The following is a 21,996-nucleotide window of genomic DNA, read 5'->3' as shown; positions in this document are numbered from 1 at the left end:
AAGATGCTTGAAGAATACGAGAAGTGCCGCGATAATTATGACAAGCTAGTTTACTTGTGCAACGATCTAATCCTAGACATCCCAAGGAGTTTGGCAAAGGCGGAAACCTCTCTTGTTATCCTTCCTAAAGAAGTCAAGGAATTCATGGAGCTTTGTAGGAGCATGGTGGACAAGTTCAAAGAAGACATCCGAAGGCGTTCTTAGCTTTATGTTGTTTCCTTGTTGCTTTTATTTCAAGTACTTTTAATTCAATTTATTTTGAGTATTTTTAATTTCAGTTTCCCTTCCTCTTTGTGAACCAACAATGGATTAGTATTTTCTTTTCAATAAAGTGTGTTTCTTTTTCGTTACTCATCGTTTCTATAAATATTTACCAACCTTGTTTACCTCTCTAAAAAAAAACATATGTGAATATACATGTACAAAAAATATATATATAAAAAAAAAAAAACAATAAATACATATGTAAAAAAAAAATATATACATAATACATATGTGCAAAAAAAAAAAAAAAAAAAAAAAGGAAAGATGTACATGTATATATATAAAAAAAAGAGAAAGAATAAAAATAATATATAAATATATATGTGTATTATAATAGTGTGGATAAGACATAAGCATTGCATAACCATATCATTCATAGCATGCATATCATATTTATTTTTCAAAACATTAAAGCAAAAAAAAACTATCTTCATCTCCAGTCACACCATTGCAACTCAACCACAAATCAAGACCAGAGCTCAGAAGAAGAAAGCAATGGAACAGCTAGAGCAGAACCAAGCCGCCCTTCGTGAAGAAATGACCCAGCTGAAAGGTACTGTTGAAGACCTCCAGGGAGGAATGGCCCAAGTGCTGAGCTTCATGAAAGACCTCAAAGATAAGCAAGACAAAGCTAAAGAGGTTCATGATCAATATGAAGAAATACCTAAAGATGGCAACCCATTGTTAGGATATGTTCGAGGCTATGACCCTCACAAAACTAATGCTCACGCATCTAAAAGGGTCACCACGACCCATGAAGAGGGAGAGGCCTCTCAAGAAGGATTTATCCCTACTACTCAGAAAGAAGGGACGTCTCGCACAGTTCGCATTCCAATCAACAATCCGCTTAGGGATGAGGACTACTTGGACCTACAGTATGGGGACACTAATGACACAGATCAAGTCCCTCAACCAAAGTTGACCTCTGCTGATTCTGGGGAGAATTCCAAAGAGAGTGGACAAATCAAGGCGCTGGAAGAAAGGATGAAAGCAATGGAAGGATATGATGCCTTCGATGTGGATACCTATGAAATGAGCTTGGTGCCGGATTTGACTATTCCTCATAAATTCAAAATACCCGACTTTGAAAAGTACAAGGGACTCTCTTGTCCGAGGAGTCACTTGCGCATGTATGTGCGAAAAATGGCTGCTTATGCTCATGATCAAAAGCTGATGATGCATTTTTTCCAAGATAGCTTAAGTGGAGCATCGGTTGACTGGTATATGCAATTAGAGAAGTCTCACATCCGAAGCTGGACCGACCTTGCTAATACGTTCCTAAAACAATATAAATACAATTTGGACATGGCACCCGATCGGATGCAACTCCAAAGTTTGTCACAAAAGAAAGAGGAATCGTTCAAGGAGTATGCACAGAGATGGAGGGAAATGGCCTCCCGAGTCCAACCTCCCCTGTTGGAAAAAGAGCTCGTAAAAATGTTTATGGCTACATTACAAGGGCCATACTACGACAAAATGGTAGGGAGTGTGTCCTCAGGGTTTTCAGATTTAGTGGTTATTGGTGAAAGAATAGAAGACGGAATTAAGAGCGGGAAAATACAAGGGACATCATCTAACTCCTATCAGGCGAAGAGGCCTACCCCTAACTTCACAAAGAAAAAGGAAGGAGAGACTAATGCTGTAGGGCATCAAGAGAGCAGACCTCCCATGTCATATCCACCACAACAAAACCGGTTTCAGGGAGGACAAAGGAGATTCGATCCGCTACCTACTTCCAAGAAAGAAATTCTGAAATATTTAATAAATGAATCCTTGGTAGAAGTTAGGCCACTGCCACCTCTTCCTCCAGGCAAGGTTACACCCAACTACAAGCCAAATGAAAGGTGTGAATTTCACGCCAATTCTCCTGGACATACCCTGGAGAAATGTTGGGCTTTTAGACACATAGTCCAAGATCTGATTGAGTCAGGGGCAATCGCCTTTGACAAACCCAATGTGAAAACAAATCCGATGCCACACCATGAAGGCGCAGTCAATGCAATAGAAGTTGTCAATGAGCAGGAGTTGGTTCAACAACGGAACTCCCCCGTAGATGCACTTAAGAGGTATCTTCTTATAAAGGGGTTTATCCTAGAACATAACGAAGCTTTCAAAGACACTTTGCATTGGTGTTACCCCAGGTTGATCCTTTCACAAAAAAAAAGGGGGGTCGGCAAGTCATCCGAATACGAACTGAGCCAGAGTTCACAAACAATTCAAAAGGGGTTAAACAAAGGCAATGGGTGATAAGGAGATGAGTGATAAGGACATGCGGTGTCAGAGTTTATCACACATACATCATTGCATACATTCATCAGTATACATACAACATATACATGTGTAAGCATTCACACATACGCATTATACAATCGACAGGGGCATGTGCATAACACATAAGCATGATGCATGCGCATTTGCAAAACAAAATTCTATATAGGTAAATTTCGCGACGACAGTCGTGAATAACCCTATTGGTGGTACAGGTAAATTCTGCGATAGCACTCGTAGATAACCCTGATAATATAGGTAAATTTCGCGACGACAGTCGTGAATAACCCTATTGGTGGTACAGGTAAATTCTGCGATAGCATTCGTAGATAACCCTGATAATATAGGTAAATTTCGCGACGACAGTCGTGAATAACCCTATTGGTGGTACAGGTAAATTCTGCGATAGCATTCGTAGATAACCCTGATAATATAGGTAAATTTCGCGATAACATTCGTGAATAACCCTATTGGTGGTACAGGTAAATTCTGCGATAGCATTCGTAGATAACCCTGATAATATAGGTAAATTTCGCGACGACACTCGTGAATAACCCTATTGGTGGTACAGGTAAATTCTGCGATAGCATTCGTAGATAACCCTGATAATATAGGTAAATTTCGCGACGACACTCGTGAATAACCCTATTGGTGGTAAAGGTAAATTCTGCGATAGCATTCGTAGATAACCCTGATAACATAGGTAAATTTCGCGATAACTCTCGCGAATAACCCTATTGGTGGTACAGGTAAATTCTGCGATAACATTCGCAGATAACCCTGTCGGTGCAGGTGAACTTGCTAGAATTATAGCAAGCAATCCTATTGGGGTCCACAAACTACGGAAACTTACTAGAACTATAGTAAGTGGGGGTTCACAAACTGCGGAGGCTTGCTGACCATAGCAAGCCAATTACACAACCAACAAAGGTCCTCGCTATGTAAGACTCAGGCTTTAGCAGGACATTTCTCTTCATCCATACCCAAACTCAAGGTAAATTTAAGGGTCTTCCAGTATTTAATAACTCTTCGATCGGAACGACGCGAGGTCTACACACCCTCTTGTCACCCAATCCAAGGTAATTAAATAGGGGCAGCTGTCATACCCCAAAATTTACCTCCCACACTTTTCTTACAACAAAAAAACAAGGTTCAAATCTCAAGGCATGGCTCATTCACATAATTCAGATAATTCACAGTCAACTGATCCAAATTGAAAGGTCAATCATAATCAAGGTATGATCCAAACTTTAACCATTGGGTAAACATCAAGTATGGGGTGCATAACCATCATTTGATCAAGAATTGATCATGATTCCATTAATAGAAACTCAGAAATTAACAAACATGAAAAGGTTCAAATTAGGGTTTCTTAGGAGAAAGTCAACCCAACTTTGACTGGGCATAACTTTCACATGGAACATCATAAATTCCCCACTCAAAGCCTATTTTGAAGGAAATTGAATTCTCTATAACTTTGTGTCTCACAAGCCAAGGCTAGAAATGCTTCATTTAAGAGATACAAAGCAAAAGATTACAGGTCATTTTCAGGCATCCTTCAAAAAGCAGTTTTTTCCCAAAGAGAATATGATCAAGATAAGAGCTTCAAATGAAAAATATGTTCCAAAGTGGCTTATAGAGGACCTCTTGAGGTTTATAAAAAGTATTAGAACTCCTTCATAGCTCAAATATTGAAGGAATTATGCTTGATCAAAGTTAGGAAATTTTTAGGGACCAAATATGAAAAAGGAGGGTTCAAATGGAGAAACTTTGCAAAAGGGCCCATAGTATTTTTATGCAAACTTGGTCCACAAGTTATTAACATGCCCACAATAGGATGCCACGAAATTTAAACATATTATTTAATTTTTAATATATTTATTTCATTAAAAATTGATTTTTATGATTTAAATAAGTAAGAAAATTAAATATGTTGTTAGAAATATATTTTGTTGAGTTCCAATCAATGTTAATGACAAAATATATTACTAATTTCGTGGTAATTGGATTAGGGAAGGATAAAATCAAATCTTGGCCAAAATAGTAGCTTTTTATTCAAGAAACAAATCAAAATTCTCAAAGAAGAAAGATTGGATTTAAAGGCTTTTGAGACTCTTTTCTAAACCTAATCTGATTCACTATAAGTATAGAGGCTGAGGCATAAGGGTTGGGGACGAAAATCTGGAGAAAGAGACACTTGCAAGAACGAAAAATCACCAAGAAAATACAAATTCGATTTTGGCAATTGTGAGGCTTTCAAGAAGAATTAAAGGTTGCAAAAGGTTTGTGGGAGGATTCTGAACGCATCTGGATCATAGCACTACATCAACAACCCCAGAATACCCTCCAATTTGTCAAAGTAAGTCGTTTCATATCTTGGTTCGATTGGCATCATATACTCATGTTCATGTTGTTTTGATTGTATGTTTGGTTTCTCCTGACTGCTATGATTGATTCTGGACCGTTTGGTTGAGTTTTGCGCGCTATAGGGTGATCGGCCATTAGAGGCCGATCCAAGCTTTTAGGGTTCGTTTTGGGGGTTTCTTATGGGGATAAAATTAGGTCAAAATAAATATATGATCAAATTCGCATGGCTGAGACGAAGCGATTGCAAGTGTCGCGAAACGTTTATGTGAATGTATGGCCTATTCGTTATTTTCGTGGTTTGGTTTGCTGCGTAGAAAAACATAGCAAAATCGTAGCTAATTTTACCAGGGTCCAAGGTCTGTTTGAGGAAGATGATGAGGTGTCCTCGTCCTATTAGCTTGTTTGAAATTTCGCGCGCACGTTTTTCAGTTGTTCATCTTTTTTATTTATGTTATTGCACGCGAATATTAAACAGCATAAGCGCGCAGCTGGGTTGGTTGGGGGGATGTTGGTTAAGCCTAAGGGTGTGGGTTCGATCCCTGCACCCTCACATAAATTTTTCTGAATTTTCAAACTCTGATCCTATGCGCCTCATCACCATACTGCCACCATACGACCTCAGATCTCATCCTTTAATCCTCCACTAACTCAGATCCAGCAGCCCAGATTTAGCTCCTTATACCATATACCCTAAACACATCCACACTGAATAAAAACCTTAATAAAAACTTAATAAAAATTTAATTGATTTGTTTTTCTTGTAATTAAAATATTAGTTGATAATTAATAATTTATATTAAAATTATTTTATTTATAGAATAACAACATGACATTTATATAAAATATGTTTTAATTTGTTATTTGCGCCGATTAAACCGATTAATCGCTGTGGTTAACAATAAAAATTAAAGTACTTTTTATTAAAATAAAAATCCAATTAAATTCGATTAAATGGCTGCAACTATCTTATTGGTTGTGGTGATTAATCTTGCTTCATTGTTTAATTTAATTTGTTATTATTTGTAGTCGTGCTAATCGATTATGAGAGGTAACAATATAAAACGCCAATTAATAAGTAATAAAATACAATAAGTTGTTATTAGTGATAATCGAATTAATCGATTTGAATTGGTGACAATGCAAATCCTTAATCTTTTAGCTATGGTGATCAAACCTATTGATCATTGCGGTTAATTGTGCCAAATCAGGGTTGTACGCCCAAACCCTAATAATTCTAAAATCCATTCAAATTACAAAGACAAAACAAACTGCGATAGGCTAACTAAAAAGCCTCTAAAAAACCATATCAAATCAAATTCAAACTCTAAATGGCGTACAACCCTTCCCGAACTACGTAGACTCTGATCCTCCCTAAGGAGGTACGTAGGCACTTGGCAACAAGGCGAGTCCCCCTCTTCAAAATCTCAATCATGTCCTAAAATTTTGTTTGCCACATTTCTCCCTAATTCCTGCCATGCAACCCTAATCTTTGACTGTTAGCCTTTAGGAAAGGGCTGAGGGTGCCTCATACCTTCCCTCAGCCTGATTGTAATAACTTACCCTCAATCTCTTATCTGCGTAGGGTTTCCTATTCGCCCTTCAGAATAGGTGGCGACTCTCTAAGTTAAATTTTTAGGCAGGTTGCTACAGTGATCATGGTGGTGAATTTGAGAACGGATCCTTTGAAGAATTCTTCAAAGAGAATGGTATTGCCCATGATTTCTCTTGTCCTAGAACTCCACAACAAAATGGAGTTGTAGAGCGAAAGAATAGGACTCTGCAAGAAATGGCCAGAACCATGATCAATGAAACCAATATGGCTAAGCATTTCTGGGCAGAAGCAATAAACACTGCATGCTATATTCAGAATAGAATCTCTATCAGACCTATTCTAAATAAGACTCCCTATGAATTGTGGAAGAATAGAAAGCCCAACATTTCATATTTCCATCCTTTTGGATGTGTATGCTTTATTCTGAACACTAAAGATTATCTTGGTAAGTTTGATTCCAAAGCACAGAAATGTTTTCTTCTTGGATATTCTGAACGCTCAAAAGGCTACAGAGTATACAATACTGAAACATTGGTTGTAGAAGAATCAATCAATATCAGGTTTGATGATAAGCTTGGTTCTGAAAAACCAAAGCAGTTTGATAATTTTGCAGGTTATGATATTGACATATCAGAAGTTGTTGAGCCAAGAAGCAATGCATCAGAAGCAGAGCTTCTCAGAAGCAAAGAATCTGAAGATCAAGTATCAGCTTCTCTGGAGGATCTAAGTATTTCTGAAGAACCGTCTGTCAGAAGATCATCCAGACTCATCTCTGGTCATTCAGAAGATGTCATTCTTGGAAAGAAGGATGATCCAATCAGAACAAGAGCATTCCTTAAGAACAATGCAGACTGTCAATTAGGTCTTGTATCTTTGATCGAGCCAACTTCTGTTGATCATGCTCTAGAAGATCCAGACTGGATAATTGCTATGCAAGAAGAACTGAATCAGTTTACAAGGAATGATGTTTGGAATCTTGTTCCTAGACCAGAAGGATTCAATATAATTGGTACAAAATGGGTCTTCAGAAACAAGCTCAGTGAGAAAGGTGAAGTGGTAAGGAACAAAGCCAGACTGGTGGCTCAGGGTTATAGTCAGCAAGAAGGGATTGATTATACAGAAACCTTTGCACCAGTGGCCAGGTTAGAGTCTATTCGTCTATTAATTTCTTTTGCCACTCAACATAACATCACTCTCTATCAGATGGATGTTAAGAGTGCCTTCTTAAATGGTTATATAGATGAAGAAGTTTATGTCCATCAACCTCCTGGTTTTGAAGACTCTATGTCTCCTAATCATGTTTTTAAACTTAAGAAATCATTGTATGGATTGAAACAAGCTCCCAGAGCTTGGTATGAACGCTTAAGTTCTTTCCTTCTAGATAATGGTTTCACTAGAGGAAAAGTGGACACTACTCTCTTTTGTAAAACCTTTGAAAAGGATATTTTAATTTGTCAAATATATGTAGATGATATTATTTTTGGAACATCTAATGCTACACTTGGAAAGGAGTTTGCTAAGTCTATGCAGGCTGAGTTTGAAATGAGCATGATGGGAGAACTCAAGTATTTCCTTGGAATACAAATAAATCAAACATCAGAAGGAACATATGTTCACCAAACCAAGTATGTGAAGGAACTTCTGAAGAAGTTTAATCTTCTGGACTGCAAAGAAGCCAAAACTCCTATGCATCCAACATGCATCCTAGGTAAGGATGAGGTAAGTAAGAAGGTAGATCAGAAGTTATACAGAGGTATGATTGGATCTCTTCTATATCTGACTGCTTCTAGACCTGACATTCTGTTCAGTGTTTGTTTGTGTGCTAGATTCCAATCAGATCCTAGAGAATCTCATTTAACTGCTGTTAAGAGAATTCTAAGGTATCTGAAGGGTACTACTAATGTTGGTTTAGTTTACAGAAAATCTAAAGAGTACAACTTAGTAGGATTCTGTGATGCTGATTATGCTGGAGACAGAATTGAAAGAAAAAGTACTTCAGGAAGTTGCCAATTTCTTGGAAGTCATTTGATCTCCTGGTACAGCAAGAAGCAAGCAACTATTGCTCTATCAACCACAGAAGCAGAATATGTCGCGGCTGCTGGTTGTAGTACACAGATGCTCTGGATGAAGAGTCAGTTAGAAGATTATCAGATATTTGAGAGTAACATTCCTATATTCTGTGATAATACTTCTGCTATATGTTTATCTAAGAATCCTATTCTTCATTCAAAAGCTAAACATATTGAGATTAAACATCATTTCATAAGGGACTATGTTCAGAAGGGTGTTATATCTTTAAACTTTGTTGATACAGACCATCAATGGGCTGATATCTTTACAAAACCCCTGGCTGAAGATAGGTTTAAGTTCATTCTGAAGAACATCAGTATGGATTTATGCCCAGAATGAGAAGATGAGAAGTTCTCATGTAAGAGTATCTTCTGAAATGAAAATGAATTCTTTGTGTTTTACATTCCAGTAAAATGTTTTCTTTTGTCGTTTTATGCATCTGAATCTTTTTAAATATTCTTTTTGATGTTATGACAAAAAGGGGGAGAAGATAAATGATAAATGATTTGATTAAATCTATCAGTTGCTGGGTAAAGCTCCCACACATTCACTAACAAGAACTGCAAGTTCTATATGGTTTAAGTGTTTTGCAGGTACAGAGAAGTGAAGTGAATCTTCAGAAGCAAACACTAGAAGCAAAACCATAAGAAGCGTTATTCTGTAAAAGGAATAAGCTCTTGGAAACTGAAGCAAGCTGAGTGCTGTCAAGCTTCAGGAATCAGAAGCACGATCAGAAGCACTGATAATAGAATTTGAATATCATTGTCTATCCTGTTCTGACAAAATTCTATTTGCTCTGATACATATAATGTTATGGCTCTGATACATTATTTGCTCTGATACATTATTTCAGCCTATATGGCCCTGATACATATAATGTGTTCAAACATACATTTTATGTTCTAACTCGTTCATGCTGACTTTTGTCGTTTAGTTTTTGTTCTGTAACATTTCAGGATGTAGAGATGCTCTGATGATGCTCTGGTACATTCAACAATGTTCTGATACAAATCTAGCATGAAGTGATGTTGGTAGACATTCAAAGTTCTGAAGCTATCCGAGGGAAGCAGAAATCAGAAGATGTGAATGTCCTAAAAGATCCAGAAAATTCAAGTTCTGAAGCTGTCCTGAATGGAAGCAGAAATCAGAAGCTGTGAATGTTCTGAAGATCAAAAGAAATTCAAGTTCTGAAGCTGTCCACGATGGAAGCAGGAATCAGAAGCTGTGAGTGTTCTAAGGATCTAAAGAAATTCAAGTTCTGAAGCTGTCCAATGGAAGCAGAAGTCAGAAGCTATGAATTCTTTGAAAGCAGAAGCTTATATGATCGTCTCTACCGAAATAATCAGGGAAGTCTTTTATCAAAGTTCTTCGAGTATTTATTTCAGGGGGAGATTATTTATCTCAGGGGGAGATTGTTAATCTCAGGGGGAGACATATTCATATGCTTATGCTATAGCTGTGTAATTTGTCTTTTGCCGTCTACTCTTTCTGATCGCAAATTCATATCATTTATATATGTTTTTGTCATCATCAAAAAGGGGGAGATTGTTAGAACAAGATTTGTTCTTATCAATTATCTTAGTTTTGATGATAACAATAATATGAATTTTGCTTAAGATAATATGGTACTCTAATCCAATGCAATTTCCCTTTCAGGAAATATATAAAGAGTACGCATAATTCAGCGCTCAGAAGTTGTGTCTCAAATGGTTCAGCATGCAACATCAGAACATGGTCTGGCAAGACATCAGAAGATGGTCGAAGCAGAATCAGAACATGGGTCTATGGAAGCATCAGAAGAACATGAGATCAGAAGCACTGAAGATCAGAAGATGGTATCACGCTCAGAAGCACTTCAAGGTCAGAAGATCAGAAGATGCTATGCACCAAGCTGTTTGACTCTGATGATATTCAAACGTTATATTCACAAACATCAGATCAGAAGGAAGTACACGTGGCAGACTACGCTGACTGACAAAAGGAACGTTAAAGCTACTAAAGGCAACGTCAGTAGACACAGCGTGAACAAGGCTCGAGGTAGTTGACAAAAGCGTATAACATTAAATGCAATGCTGTACGGAACACACAAAGCATTAAATGCACTCAACGGTCATCTTCTCAACGCCTATAAATATGAAGTTCTGATGAGAAGCAAGGTTAACGATTCTGCACCAAAACAACTTATATCAAACTTGCTGAAACGCTGTTCAAATCAAAACTCAGAATCTTCATCTTCATCAAAACTCACTACATTGCTGTTGTAATATCTTAGTGAGATTAAGCTTAAACGTTAAGAGAAATATCACAGTTGTGATTATAGCTTTTAAGAAGCATTTGTAAACTCTTGAATAGATTACATTAAGTTGTAAGGAACTAGAGTGATCGTGTGATCAGTATACTCTAGGAAGTCTTGGCAGTTGGCTGAGCAGTTTGTAACTAGAGTGATCGTGTTGATCAGAATACTCTAGAGAAGTCTTAGGAGTGAACTAAGTCTAGAGTGATCGTGTTGTTCAGTAGACTCTAGAAAAGTCTTAGAGGGTATCTAAGCAGTTGTTCCTGGAGTGATCAGTGTGTGATCAGAAGACTCTGGAAGACTTAGTTGCGGACTAAGTGGAAAACCATTGTAATCCGTGCGATTAGTGGATTAAATCCTCAGGTTGAGGTAAATCATCTCTGCGGGGGTGGACTGGAGTAGCTTCGTTAACAGCGAACCAGGATAAAAATAATTGTGCATTTTATTTTTATCGTCCAAGATTTAAAGTCACACTTATTCAATCCCCCCCTTTCTAAGTGTTTTTCTATACTTCATATTTCGCTATCACTCATTTTAAATTATGTCTTTACTTTGCATATGTTTTATGATACTCAATTCCTGCTAAAGCTGTAAGCCTTTTGAGGGAGGATGACGAAAACGATACCGCAACTTCATACAGTATGCTTTTGAATGGACTATGTTGACGATGTACAGGCATTATTTCAATTCCTAAACAGTGGAGATATAAGGATATTAATCCCTCGTCAACCCCTTTGAGCCTAAGAAGTAGAAGTTTCTTTCTCATACAAATTAAACCCTTAATCACAACCTGGGGCAGGGTAGTTACTTAGTTAACTCAATTGTGCTAGTTGTTGTTTATACAAATAATGATGGATTTCCACAATCAGTAAGTCATGCAGTCAATACCCACCAAAAAGAAAAAGCTGTTAAGTCAAAACCTATGGAGGAGACTTATCAAAAATCGAAACATCCCGCTGACTGTAACCCCAAATTAAACAATTCAGGCAAAAGTTAGGGATAACAAAATCAATGTCAAAAAAAAGAGGTCACTACAAATCCTCACGAAAAAAAAAAAGGGCAAAAAAAAAAAAAAAATTTAATTATTACAAAGAAGGATGACTGACTGTCCAAATAAACTTCTGGTGCTTCAACCTTCATCAAACATCAATGTTACAACTTCAAGCGCTGCTAGAACTTAAATGCAAAGTTAACTGAGCATAGGATCGAAGAACATCACGAAGATTGGGGTGGGTACAATCATATTTTGAGCCTTTATCTTTTGTTTCTTAAACCGTGGACCAAGCAACGTTACAACCCTTGAAAGTCCTAACTGAAGCATGGTTAGCTCAAAAGCATACTGTCACCAAAAGGGTATCCTGACTCCTTAAGGTTTACCACAAATGCCGAGTTGATATCACGTTTTTACAAACATCACATTGTTACAAATATCATATTTTTACAAATATCACGCTTTTTACATCTTCTGTTTCAATGCTTTCAAAAATCAAGACAAACGTATGAATTGCATCTCATGAATTCATTATTAAGCATATTCTGCTACATAATTTCAAATGTTAGCATCAGAAAGAATTTACACAGGGTATGACTAAATGACTCAAAGTTATCCCGACCAGCAAAGATTACTCCAGGAAGCAATGTCTCCTACGTATACAAGGGGCATGGCACGTTTTCCCCGATCAATCTGGGGCAATCAAGTCAAGGTTCCGAGAATCTCTCAAGGATGCCAAAGCAATCAGGGGCATCATCCTAAGTGTAGGATTACTAGGGGCATGTCGCCTATAGCGCACATCTCATAAAGTCCTCACAAGGCGAATCTTTCCAAAGTCCCTACTAACTGGGGCAAACCTAAGCAAATCCAGTTTGACATCTTTATCAAATATTCAGTGGTGTGTCCTAATCAAATCCAGGAATGGTAGTTACTATAATACTGGGGGCAACTTTCGCACCCCCACAGAGTAATCATCTTCAAATACTTTCGTCCCGACAAAGACATGGCTCCCCATCAGAGTTTACATCTCCAACACTTCGCTCTTCTCCAACATGGTTACTAATAGTTACTGATCATCCCCAAGCAAAAATCATACATCCCTAGCTAAGCATCTCCATGACAAGATCAAACATCAAAATCACAACGATACAGAGATTTATTTTCTCAAAACACTCCAAATAGCATCAGTCATACATCATATATTCATACATTGCATACATTACCTCATAATAAATTCATACATAACATACAAGTTTCTCATTTATTTTGAGAGACTCGTCACATAAATACATGCATCATGGCATTGCATGCTGCTAACTTTGTCTTTCAGGCAAGTTCCCAAGCAAACGAATATCATCAACAAATCAATCTTAATCAGATATACATTCCGGAAGCTCGAACCCCGGACATTCTGAAACATTCTTATCAGATATACATTCCGGAAGCTCGAACCCCGGACATTCTGAAAATTCCAATCAGATGCACATTCTGGAAGCATGACCCCCAGACTTCTGAAACATTCTTATCAGATATACATTCCGGAAGCTCGAACCCCGGACATTCTGAAAATTCCAATCAGATGCACATTCTGGAAGCATGACCCCCAGACTTCTGAAACATTCTTATCAGATATACATTCCGGAAGCTCGAACCCCGGACATTCTGAAAATTCCAATCAGATGCACATTCTGGAAGCATGACCCCCAGACTTCTGAAACATTCTTGTCAGATATACATTCCAGAAGCTCGAACCCCAGACTTCTGAAACATTCTTATAACTCTCATCTTTCGACACTCATTCAAGGCACAATTCAGAAACAATCCAAGATCTAATTCAGTTACTACGAACGGTGCTGACACGATCAATCTCCAACAAATACTTCTCAGTGGATTCAGTCTAATGTACGACTCATCCTAAGTATATTCTTCAGATACGGTCTAACTACGACGTATTCTAATTCTCAGGTCTATCAAGCCGGATGGCATCATTAAGCCCATCTCCAATAAACTTTCTCTCAAGGCCTGGATGGCATCTTTAAGCCCATCTCCGACAAAAGTCCCTACTTCAGCTAGGGCAAATTTCTTGGTATTCTAGTGTTCAATCATCTTCCACCTTCAGATACCGACTGGCACACAAACCACTCTACATCTTCAGGTTTAAGATAATTGAACAGGGGCAGCTGTCATACCCCAAAATTTGCCCATACTATTTCCTCTTGTACAAGTTCAAATCAATACATAAAGCTCCAAAACACACTCTCCTAAACAAGACTCAAAGAATTAGGGTTTGTCGCTCTGAAGGGAAATCAATGAACCAAAGACTCCAAGGCATCCTATATGGTCTATGATACCCCACACCACCTCCATGACAAATTTCATGTCTCAACTCAAAAGATTGATTCCTCAATCGCTCAGAAAGTCAACAGTCGACTAAATTGACCTAAAAGTCAGCTGTGGTCAAAACTCCTGATTTTTTTGTCAACATCCTCATATTGAATTATCATTCACCATTTGATCAAGAATTGATCATGGTTCATCAAGAAAAGATCAAAAATCTACAAAACCCTAATTGAGCATAATGGACTTGTTGGATAAATGGGCCTAAAGTTTTGGATTTCAAGCAAACACATGATTCATAAAAAGGCCCATAAACCATTCCCTAACTATTTTTATTTATTTATTTATTTATTATTTTATTATCATGAATTTGATTCACTTAAATATAAATAAAATAAAAAATGAAATAAATAAGGAAATAGTTATAGATGGATGCTTACTTCTTGATTCAGGCAGCATAAAATCCGATCCTAAAAAATATAATAATAATACGTGAAATTTGAAAGATTGGATTCTCCCTAATCAAATTCCAATCTTTTAATTGATGAAGATTTGATTCTTTATTCCTAACCTAATGCCATCCCTTGTAAAAGCCAAGAGAATTCAGAACAATGGGGATATTATTTTTTGCCGCAAAAAAAGAGCCTGTTCAACAACTCGTGAAACCGTGAGTCTCGAGGGAGAGGAGGAAATTTTTTAGCCCGATTCACACCAAACAAAGCGCCTCAAACGATTCTTTGGAATTCTCTGAACGTGAATCAGCTTCCATCATCAACCGAAAATCGCAGAAACGTGTTCCCTTGATTCACGCTTTGGTTCAAATTTTTTTTTTCAATCTGAATTCATTCATACATACATCATAAATCATGTTTAGATATATATTTGTGTTGAGCATCATGTTTGCAAGCTCCCTATGCCGTTCGATTTACGTTTAGTTGCAGGTACAGAGATACACCATTGATAGGTTTCCAAAGCTTCAAATTGGGAATTTATGATTTAGGAAAAATTAGCCAAAATTGATGGAACCATTGGATTCAGTGGTTGATTTTTAGTCAATCTATATCCTTAGTTTCGATTTAGCATTTGTTCTGTTGAGTTTTGACTTTGCAGGGAGTGAAGGTTTGTTGTGCATCGTACGAAGATGCAAATCCCAGAATTCGGCGAAGAAGAAAAGCACAGGGGGGCCCGCGATCCCTTTCTGTTTTAATTTTAAATCCACGTTTTATTCTAAATATATATTAATGAAGTGATCCTCATTATCAGCGAATGAAAGTGACCTAGTGGTTGAACGTGTGCCTCCAATTCCCTCATCCCCCAACACGCGGGTTCGATCCCTGTGGGGATTATTTTTTGTTGTTTAATTTCCAAATCATAGATTTGCTCAACAATCCAGTGCTACACGTTCACGCCGGCTTATGATGCACCCTCGTCTCCAGCCCTTCAGATCCTCAATAAAGCAAGATCCAACGCCCAGGATACTGCATCTACACCATGTACCTTCTGAGTTCAACCACACTAAAGCTAAGCTGAGTCTTTGTTTCTTATTTTTTATATAATTTTGTTTTTAATTATGTGTTTAGTAAATTATCTTTTATTTGATTTAAATAAATTAAATGGTTAAATTAATTTGATTGTTTAAATATTTAATTAATTATAAATATCTTGTTAATTGATCAAAATACATATTAGGATTAGATATCTAATTGAAATCTCGATTTTTCTTCTAACATTAAAAATAATCTTTTTGGCTAATAATTATTTTAGGGTAATTAAATTTATTTTATGTTCTAAACCTTGATTTTGCCATGATAACTAATCATTGTTTACGAAGAACGTGCCTACACTGAATCTATTTCTTTTTCTGTGCCTTTTCAGGGTTGTCTTTCCAGGTGCCTTCCGACTACGCGCCTCGTCAAAAGAATGAAGCTAAGTTCTTAACCTTTCTTTATTATTTTATCATTTAAATATTCATTCGCATCATAGGGTTAAAAAACCTCGAAAGTCAATGGACTATTTTACACTCACGAGCCTTGCCTCTTTGCCTTTTCAGGGTTAATCTTGCCTCTTTGCCTTTTCAGGGTTAATCTCGAGGCTTCCTCCGACCACCAACCATACCAGATCAAACGCAAAGCTAAGTGCCTTTTATTTATCATATTTTATTTTCTTGACCTTCTTATTTTAGGGTTAATGATGCTTGCCTCTGAACAAATAATACACTCACCCTCTTCTGTTTATTCTTTTCTTTTCAATTTTCAGGGTTTGTTGACTGCCAAAGCTACGAGTGTTGGTAACCCTAAACCCTAACTTTAATATTTTATGCTTTATTATTACTTATGTCAAACCCTATTAAGGGATCCGCTGGTTACAATTTCCCTCCCCCATATATGTTTTGGTTATATTATTTAAATGTGTGGTTAGTAATCCTAGGGAGTGCAACCTTTGAATTGAACGTAGAATCACTAATTACAAGATAAATTTCTGAATATAATCACGTGATTGGTGCACACACGCACACTTTTGGGTAACCCTCTCAGTTGCCTGTTGCCTTTGCCGTTGCCTTTGTGTTTTTTGCAGAATAAGCCATGTCCCTCGAATATGAGGATACCTCAGCCATGCTGCCTCGATGACTAAAGGTCATGCGACCCTAAATGATGCTGCCTTCGATACACAAATATGACCTCGGCCCTCGGAAGTTGCCTACGGAAAAAGGCTGAGGTATCTTCTGGCTGCCTACGAATAAGGCTTATTCTGATCCTTACCTTAGACTACCTGCCCTCCTATGGCATGGGGTAGTCTTATGGCAAAGGATATTTCGATGACCCTTCTACCTCCAAACGAAAGGCTTCCTGCCCTCTTATGGCAAGGATAGACCCTTTCATTCTGAAAGGCTAAAAAGAGACCTATCATCTGAGTTTAAGGTAATTGCCCCTAATTGACTTGCTCTGGCTAAAACTTTTTTTTTCATATTCTTTCTCATAAACCTTCAAAATGGCTACGCTCATTTACGAGCTAAAGTCCATATTCACTTCTTCTAAAAATTCTTCAAAGAGCAAAGCAATTAAGAGCCCATGGAAAACCATGGATGCAAAGGGTGCCTTACACCTTCCCTTTGCATAATTACCCCCCGAACTCAGTTTTTCTCAAAAAGGTTTTTTTCTGTTCTTTTAGCCTTTCTAATATTTGGATAAAATAAAAATCGGTGGCGACTCTTGCTATCCGCACATTTCAAATAAAGTCGGTTCACCGAGTTACACTGTGAATTGCCACTCAAAGTATCTTGGTTTACCAATTGCTTTTGGGAGGTCAAAGAAGGAAGTGTTTGCAATGGTTGTAGAGCGAGTCTGGAAGAAAATGAAGGGCTGGAAGGAACAATTTTTGTCCATGGAGGGTAAGGAAGTGCTCATAAAGGTTGCGGCGCAGGCTATACCCAGTTACATAATGAGCTGTTATAAGCTCCCGGAGGCTATTTGTCACGAGATCGAAGTGATGCTAGCGAAGTTTTGGTGGAGATCAAAGAATGGAGAACGGAAAGTGCACTGGTTAACCTGTGACAAATTAGCAAAGACGAAGAGAGGAGGGGGAATGGGATTTCGTGGACTGAGTGAATTCAATTCTAGTCTCCTTGGAAAACACTTCTGGAGACTCTTGTCGAGGGAGGAATCCTTGGTTGGTCGAGTTCTAAAAGGTAGATATTTTCCTCGAGGGTCTATCGAGAGCTGTGGTCAAGGTTTCCAGCCGAGTTTTTCATGGAGAAGCATCTTAGGCACTAGAGATCTGGTCACCGCAAGGACTAGATGGAGGATTGGGAGCGGTGATAATGTCTGTATTTATAAGGATAGGTGGCTCCCAAGTGTTCCTGGTTTTCGAGTGAGGGATTCCGTTCATGTATTAGCGGAAGAAACAAGAGTTAGCGATCTTATTGACAAGGAGTTGGGCGGTTGGAATAGACATCTCATTTTCTCCAGTTTTGAACATGCTATTGCCTCTAATATTGTGAGCACTCCGCTATCAGCAAGAGCTACTGCAGATAAACGTATATGGCATTTTGAAAAGGACGGAGAGTACTCCGTTAAATCTGCGTATCGTCTCTGCTTGCAGGAAAAAGATGCAAAGAAACCTGGACCATCCTGTTTACCCCTCCAGAATCTGTGTAAAGCTATATGGCGTGCTCCAGTTTTAAACAAAACCAGAAACTTTCTTTGGAAACCTGCGAAGAACATTTTGCCCACCAAGACCAATCTTTGGAAGAAAGGTATAAGCTTAGATGTAGTTTGTTCTTTTTGCAATTCTGAACCGGAATCGGCTGAACATTTATTCATGGAGTGTGAGTTTGCAAAGCAATCTTCTTTCTCTTCCATTTTGTCCTGTCGGAATTGTTGTACTGCGGAGATAGGCTTAGCATTCAACTCATTTGCTGTTTACTTCATAAAATTTGGCTGGCAAGAAACGACTTGGTGTTCAAGGAAAAAAAGGTTGGGCCAGTGGAAATCGCGGCAGAAGCACTGAACTGGGTGGATGAATTCAGCAGCAATGTAGCAAGGACAGGAAACATGATTTTGGGCACTGAAAAGAATTACAGTAATCCTAGGATTTCGCAGTTCTTACAGGTTGATGTCGGCGTCTTCGAGGAAGGTATTGCAGCTTTTGGTTGTGTTATTAAAGACCAGTATAATGTTATCTCCTTGGCTGCCTGCAGTAGGCAATTCATCACGGTGGAACCGGCCATTGCAGAGGTTTTGACAATTCGATGGGGGCTGTCGCTGGCAAAGAATTTGAAGCTGGACAGATTTATGCTTCAGTCAGATGCTCTTGAGGTTGTGGATTGTATCAATGGTTTGAAAGATTTTGCGGTTATTGAACCGGTGGCCTCAGATTGTAGGGATCTTATTGGTAGTTTTAATTTATCCTCTGTCGCTTTTATTCCTAGAAATTGTAATGTTAATGCTCATAACTTAGTCAAGTGGGGCAAATTGATTGGATCTAGAACTTGGTATGGGGGTCTTCCTGACGGAAACCCGCCGGCGTCTGTTTTATGTCGTTCATTTTAATGGAATTTCGTTCACATAAAAAAAAAAAAAAGAACCATACAGCCTAATACTACATGGCAAAAAATTCTTAAATTTGAAGTGAAGCATTTCCATGTGCAACTGAACAATGGTGAAAATTGTTTCTGATAGATAAAAATGGAGGTTTTTTTAAGTCAAAAAAATACATGAGAATAATAAATTCAAAGAGGTTTCATATTATACGAACTTAAAATAAAAATTTGATGCACTTAATCTAGTTTACATAAATTAATCCGATTAGAGCCAAAATTCTGCTAAGAACTCTAATACAAACTATAAAATTAAATATTAAATCATGAAACTTATTTTAAACAGTATTGTACTTCACTTTAATGTATGCATGGTCCCTCCTCTTGGATGAGAAATAGAACATGTGTATCAAAAAATTACAAGCAAAACATGTCTACCCAATAAGTGCTTTCCTATTCTCACAAGTCATATCTCACATTCCATCTACCTTTGTAATCTGCATTAAATGTCCAGTTATTCTCCCTAATCTGCACATAAGGAACCTGAAACAGAAGATTTAACAACATTGAACAAATCGTTAAAATATTTAACTACACAGATTCTGCTAAACTGAAAATCAACAACATATTTAATAAAATGATTCGCTGCAACTACACAGATTCTGCTAACTTCATAAATCCCAAACATTGCCAACAACTGAAAAATTAACAACATATTTAGAATACATTAACTGCCTCTTTTAAACTGAATAAATTTAATCGCAGACAGTTAAATAGAAGGCTTGACGTATATTTATTTTTATTTAACTGCACTAAGCTAGATCGATCACAATCCAATCTAGGTCAACCAACAATTTCCAATTTCACTCCTAAAATACTTGCCTTTAAATGTAGATATTGGACAGTGGACACAATATAGCAGTAGCACATGTTGAATCTAACAACATTTATTTTTGCCGATAGAATGCATTTAACAATTTTTTAACTCAGCCAAAATCTCAAGCAGTAGTTAAGGTCTAATACATGTATCCAAAACCAACAATAACTGGATTGAGATATAACAAAACAAAATAGGTGCAATAGAGGATTTCCCTAGATTGAAAATGACTGGAAGTCATATAGTTATAAAGAAAAGAATCTCTAGTAGCAGTTTTAAAGAAAAGAATCTCTAGTAGCAGTTTTAAAGAAAAGAATCGGTTCTTACAAGTTCCACAACTAGAAGGGGATAATGTGAATACGATACCATGTGTAAGAATGTTTTAGATTGAGTTATTTAAGCGTTCCTACTAACATAAACTCTTAAAAGAGTGTCTCAGAGAACTTATAAAACCAACTTATTACATGTATATAAGATGTCCATGATAGCTTATGAAAACAGCTTATAACTTAAATAAAAACAATTTGACTTTATTTTATCCTTCATCATAGAAATAGCTTGTACATAAACATTTATGCTAGAAACGGTTAATTAAGTCATTATCCAAAAAGGCCTAAGTTGATTCTATCATTGGAAATGTCATATCAATATAAACCACGACTACATGTATAAAGTAAAGTCGATTTTATTTCAGGCATTCATTCATGGGGGCATATGAAGAACCGCAATAAATACTAATAATAATCAGAAATTGCAATTGAGGCAGAGGAAATAAGTTAAACCTGTTGAAAAGCTTCATAACCAATTCTGACTCTCACATCTTGATCCTTCTGAAAGTTGAATACATTCCACGAAAACTCAGCACCTCCTCTAGATTTCCACTACAAAAAACAAAGCAATCCGACATTCCAAACCACAGTAAGCATAACAACACAATACTAACACCAACACAAACACGATCCGAAACTCATGACCGCCATACTAACAATAAATAATTTGAGAAAAGGTAAACATATTCAACACGTGTTGTATCGAACATCCACACGTATCAGACACCAGACACGTAGCAAAATGAGAAAATTGTATATACCTCTTTAAAATCTTGGTCAACATCACATGCTCCCTTAATTTTGAAATTAACAAGTCCATCATTTGTCACCGGAAACGACTTCTTAGCAAGTACAGTATATCGCAACTTATCATTCTTAGCATACCTCACTCTCACACTGTCTTGTTTATCATGCCTCACTCTCACACTATCTTGTTTATCATACCTCACTCCAACGCCAAGCGTTGCTGAAAACTACAACAGTTCCACAACAATCAATTAAGCACTTTTTCATAAGTTAATTTAAGACGAAAAGCAATTAAATTATACATACATTGGGATAAAAATGTCTAATGAGTGCACTTCCAGAACTCGGTTGTCCAGTTTCTGTGTCAAGCTCGCCACGGACCTTGTTTGGATGAGAAAAGTTGAGTGAATTAATCGATTATTAATGAAATAATCGATTATTGGAGTTAAGTTAGAAAGAGAGAAGATTGAAATACCTGGAAGAAGGTGTTGGTGTCGATTCGAAGCTTTTGCTTGGCGTGGATTTTTAAGGCTTTGGAATCTCCTCCATATCGCAGCGATGTCTCCATTTTTTGTCAAGATAAAAATTAAAATGATAAGCGATTATCTTTTTTCAAGTTTTAGTTATTTTTATTATTATTACACGAAACCCTAGAAGAACGTTACAGTTGGACTCAGTTTGGGCCCGTTGCAGGTCCACTTCTTTTAACTTGCAGAATTTTGACTTCCCGTACCCCTTTTTTTTTTGGATATACACTCCCCTCTCCCTCCAAAAACTAATAACCCTTAAAATTTGAATTTATTTTTCTCCTAAAATTTCTCCGTGAATTATAAAATATTTTTTTAGATGTGGCAAATCATAGCTTT

General features: G+C 37.2%; 1 protein-coding gene across 1 annotated transcript; it reads right to left on the bottom strand.

Moving 5' to 3' along the window:
* Positions 1-19,475: 19,475 nt before the first annotated feature.
* LOC131654930 (outer envelope pore protein 21, chloroplastic) lies at positions 19,476-21,741 on the bottom strand. Its single transcript, XM_058924854.1, has 5 exons — positions 21,606-21,741; positions 21,437-21,511; positions 21,145-21,357; positions 20,837-20,935; positions 19,476-19,720 (listed from the first exon to the last, which is right to left on the bottom strand). Exons 1-5 carry the CDS (start codon positions 21,696-21,698, stop codon positions 19,637-19,639), a joined length of 564 nt encoding a protein of 187 aa, XP_058780837.1. The 5' UTR covers positions 21,699-21,741; the 3' UTR covers positions 19,476-19,636.
* Between the last annotated feature and the right edge of the window lie 255 nt (positions 21,742-21,996).

This window comes from Vicia villosa, linkage group LG3 (genome assembly GCF_029867415.1).
Source record: "Vicia villosa cultivar HV-30 ecotype Madison, WI linkage group LG3, Vvil1.0, whole genome shotgun sequence".
Lineage (NCBI taxonomy): Eukaryota > Viridiplantae > Streptophyta > Magnoliopsida > Fabales > Fabaceae > Vicia > Vicia villosa.
This window is presented reverse-complemented; position numbering and strand designations above follow the sequence as displayed.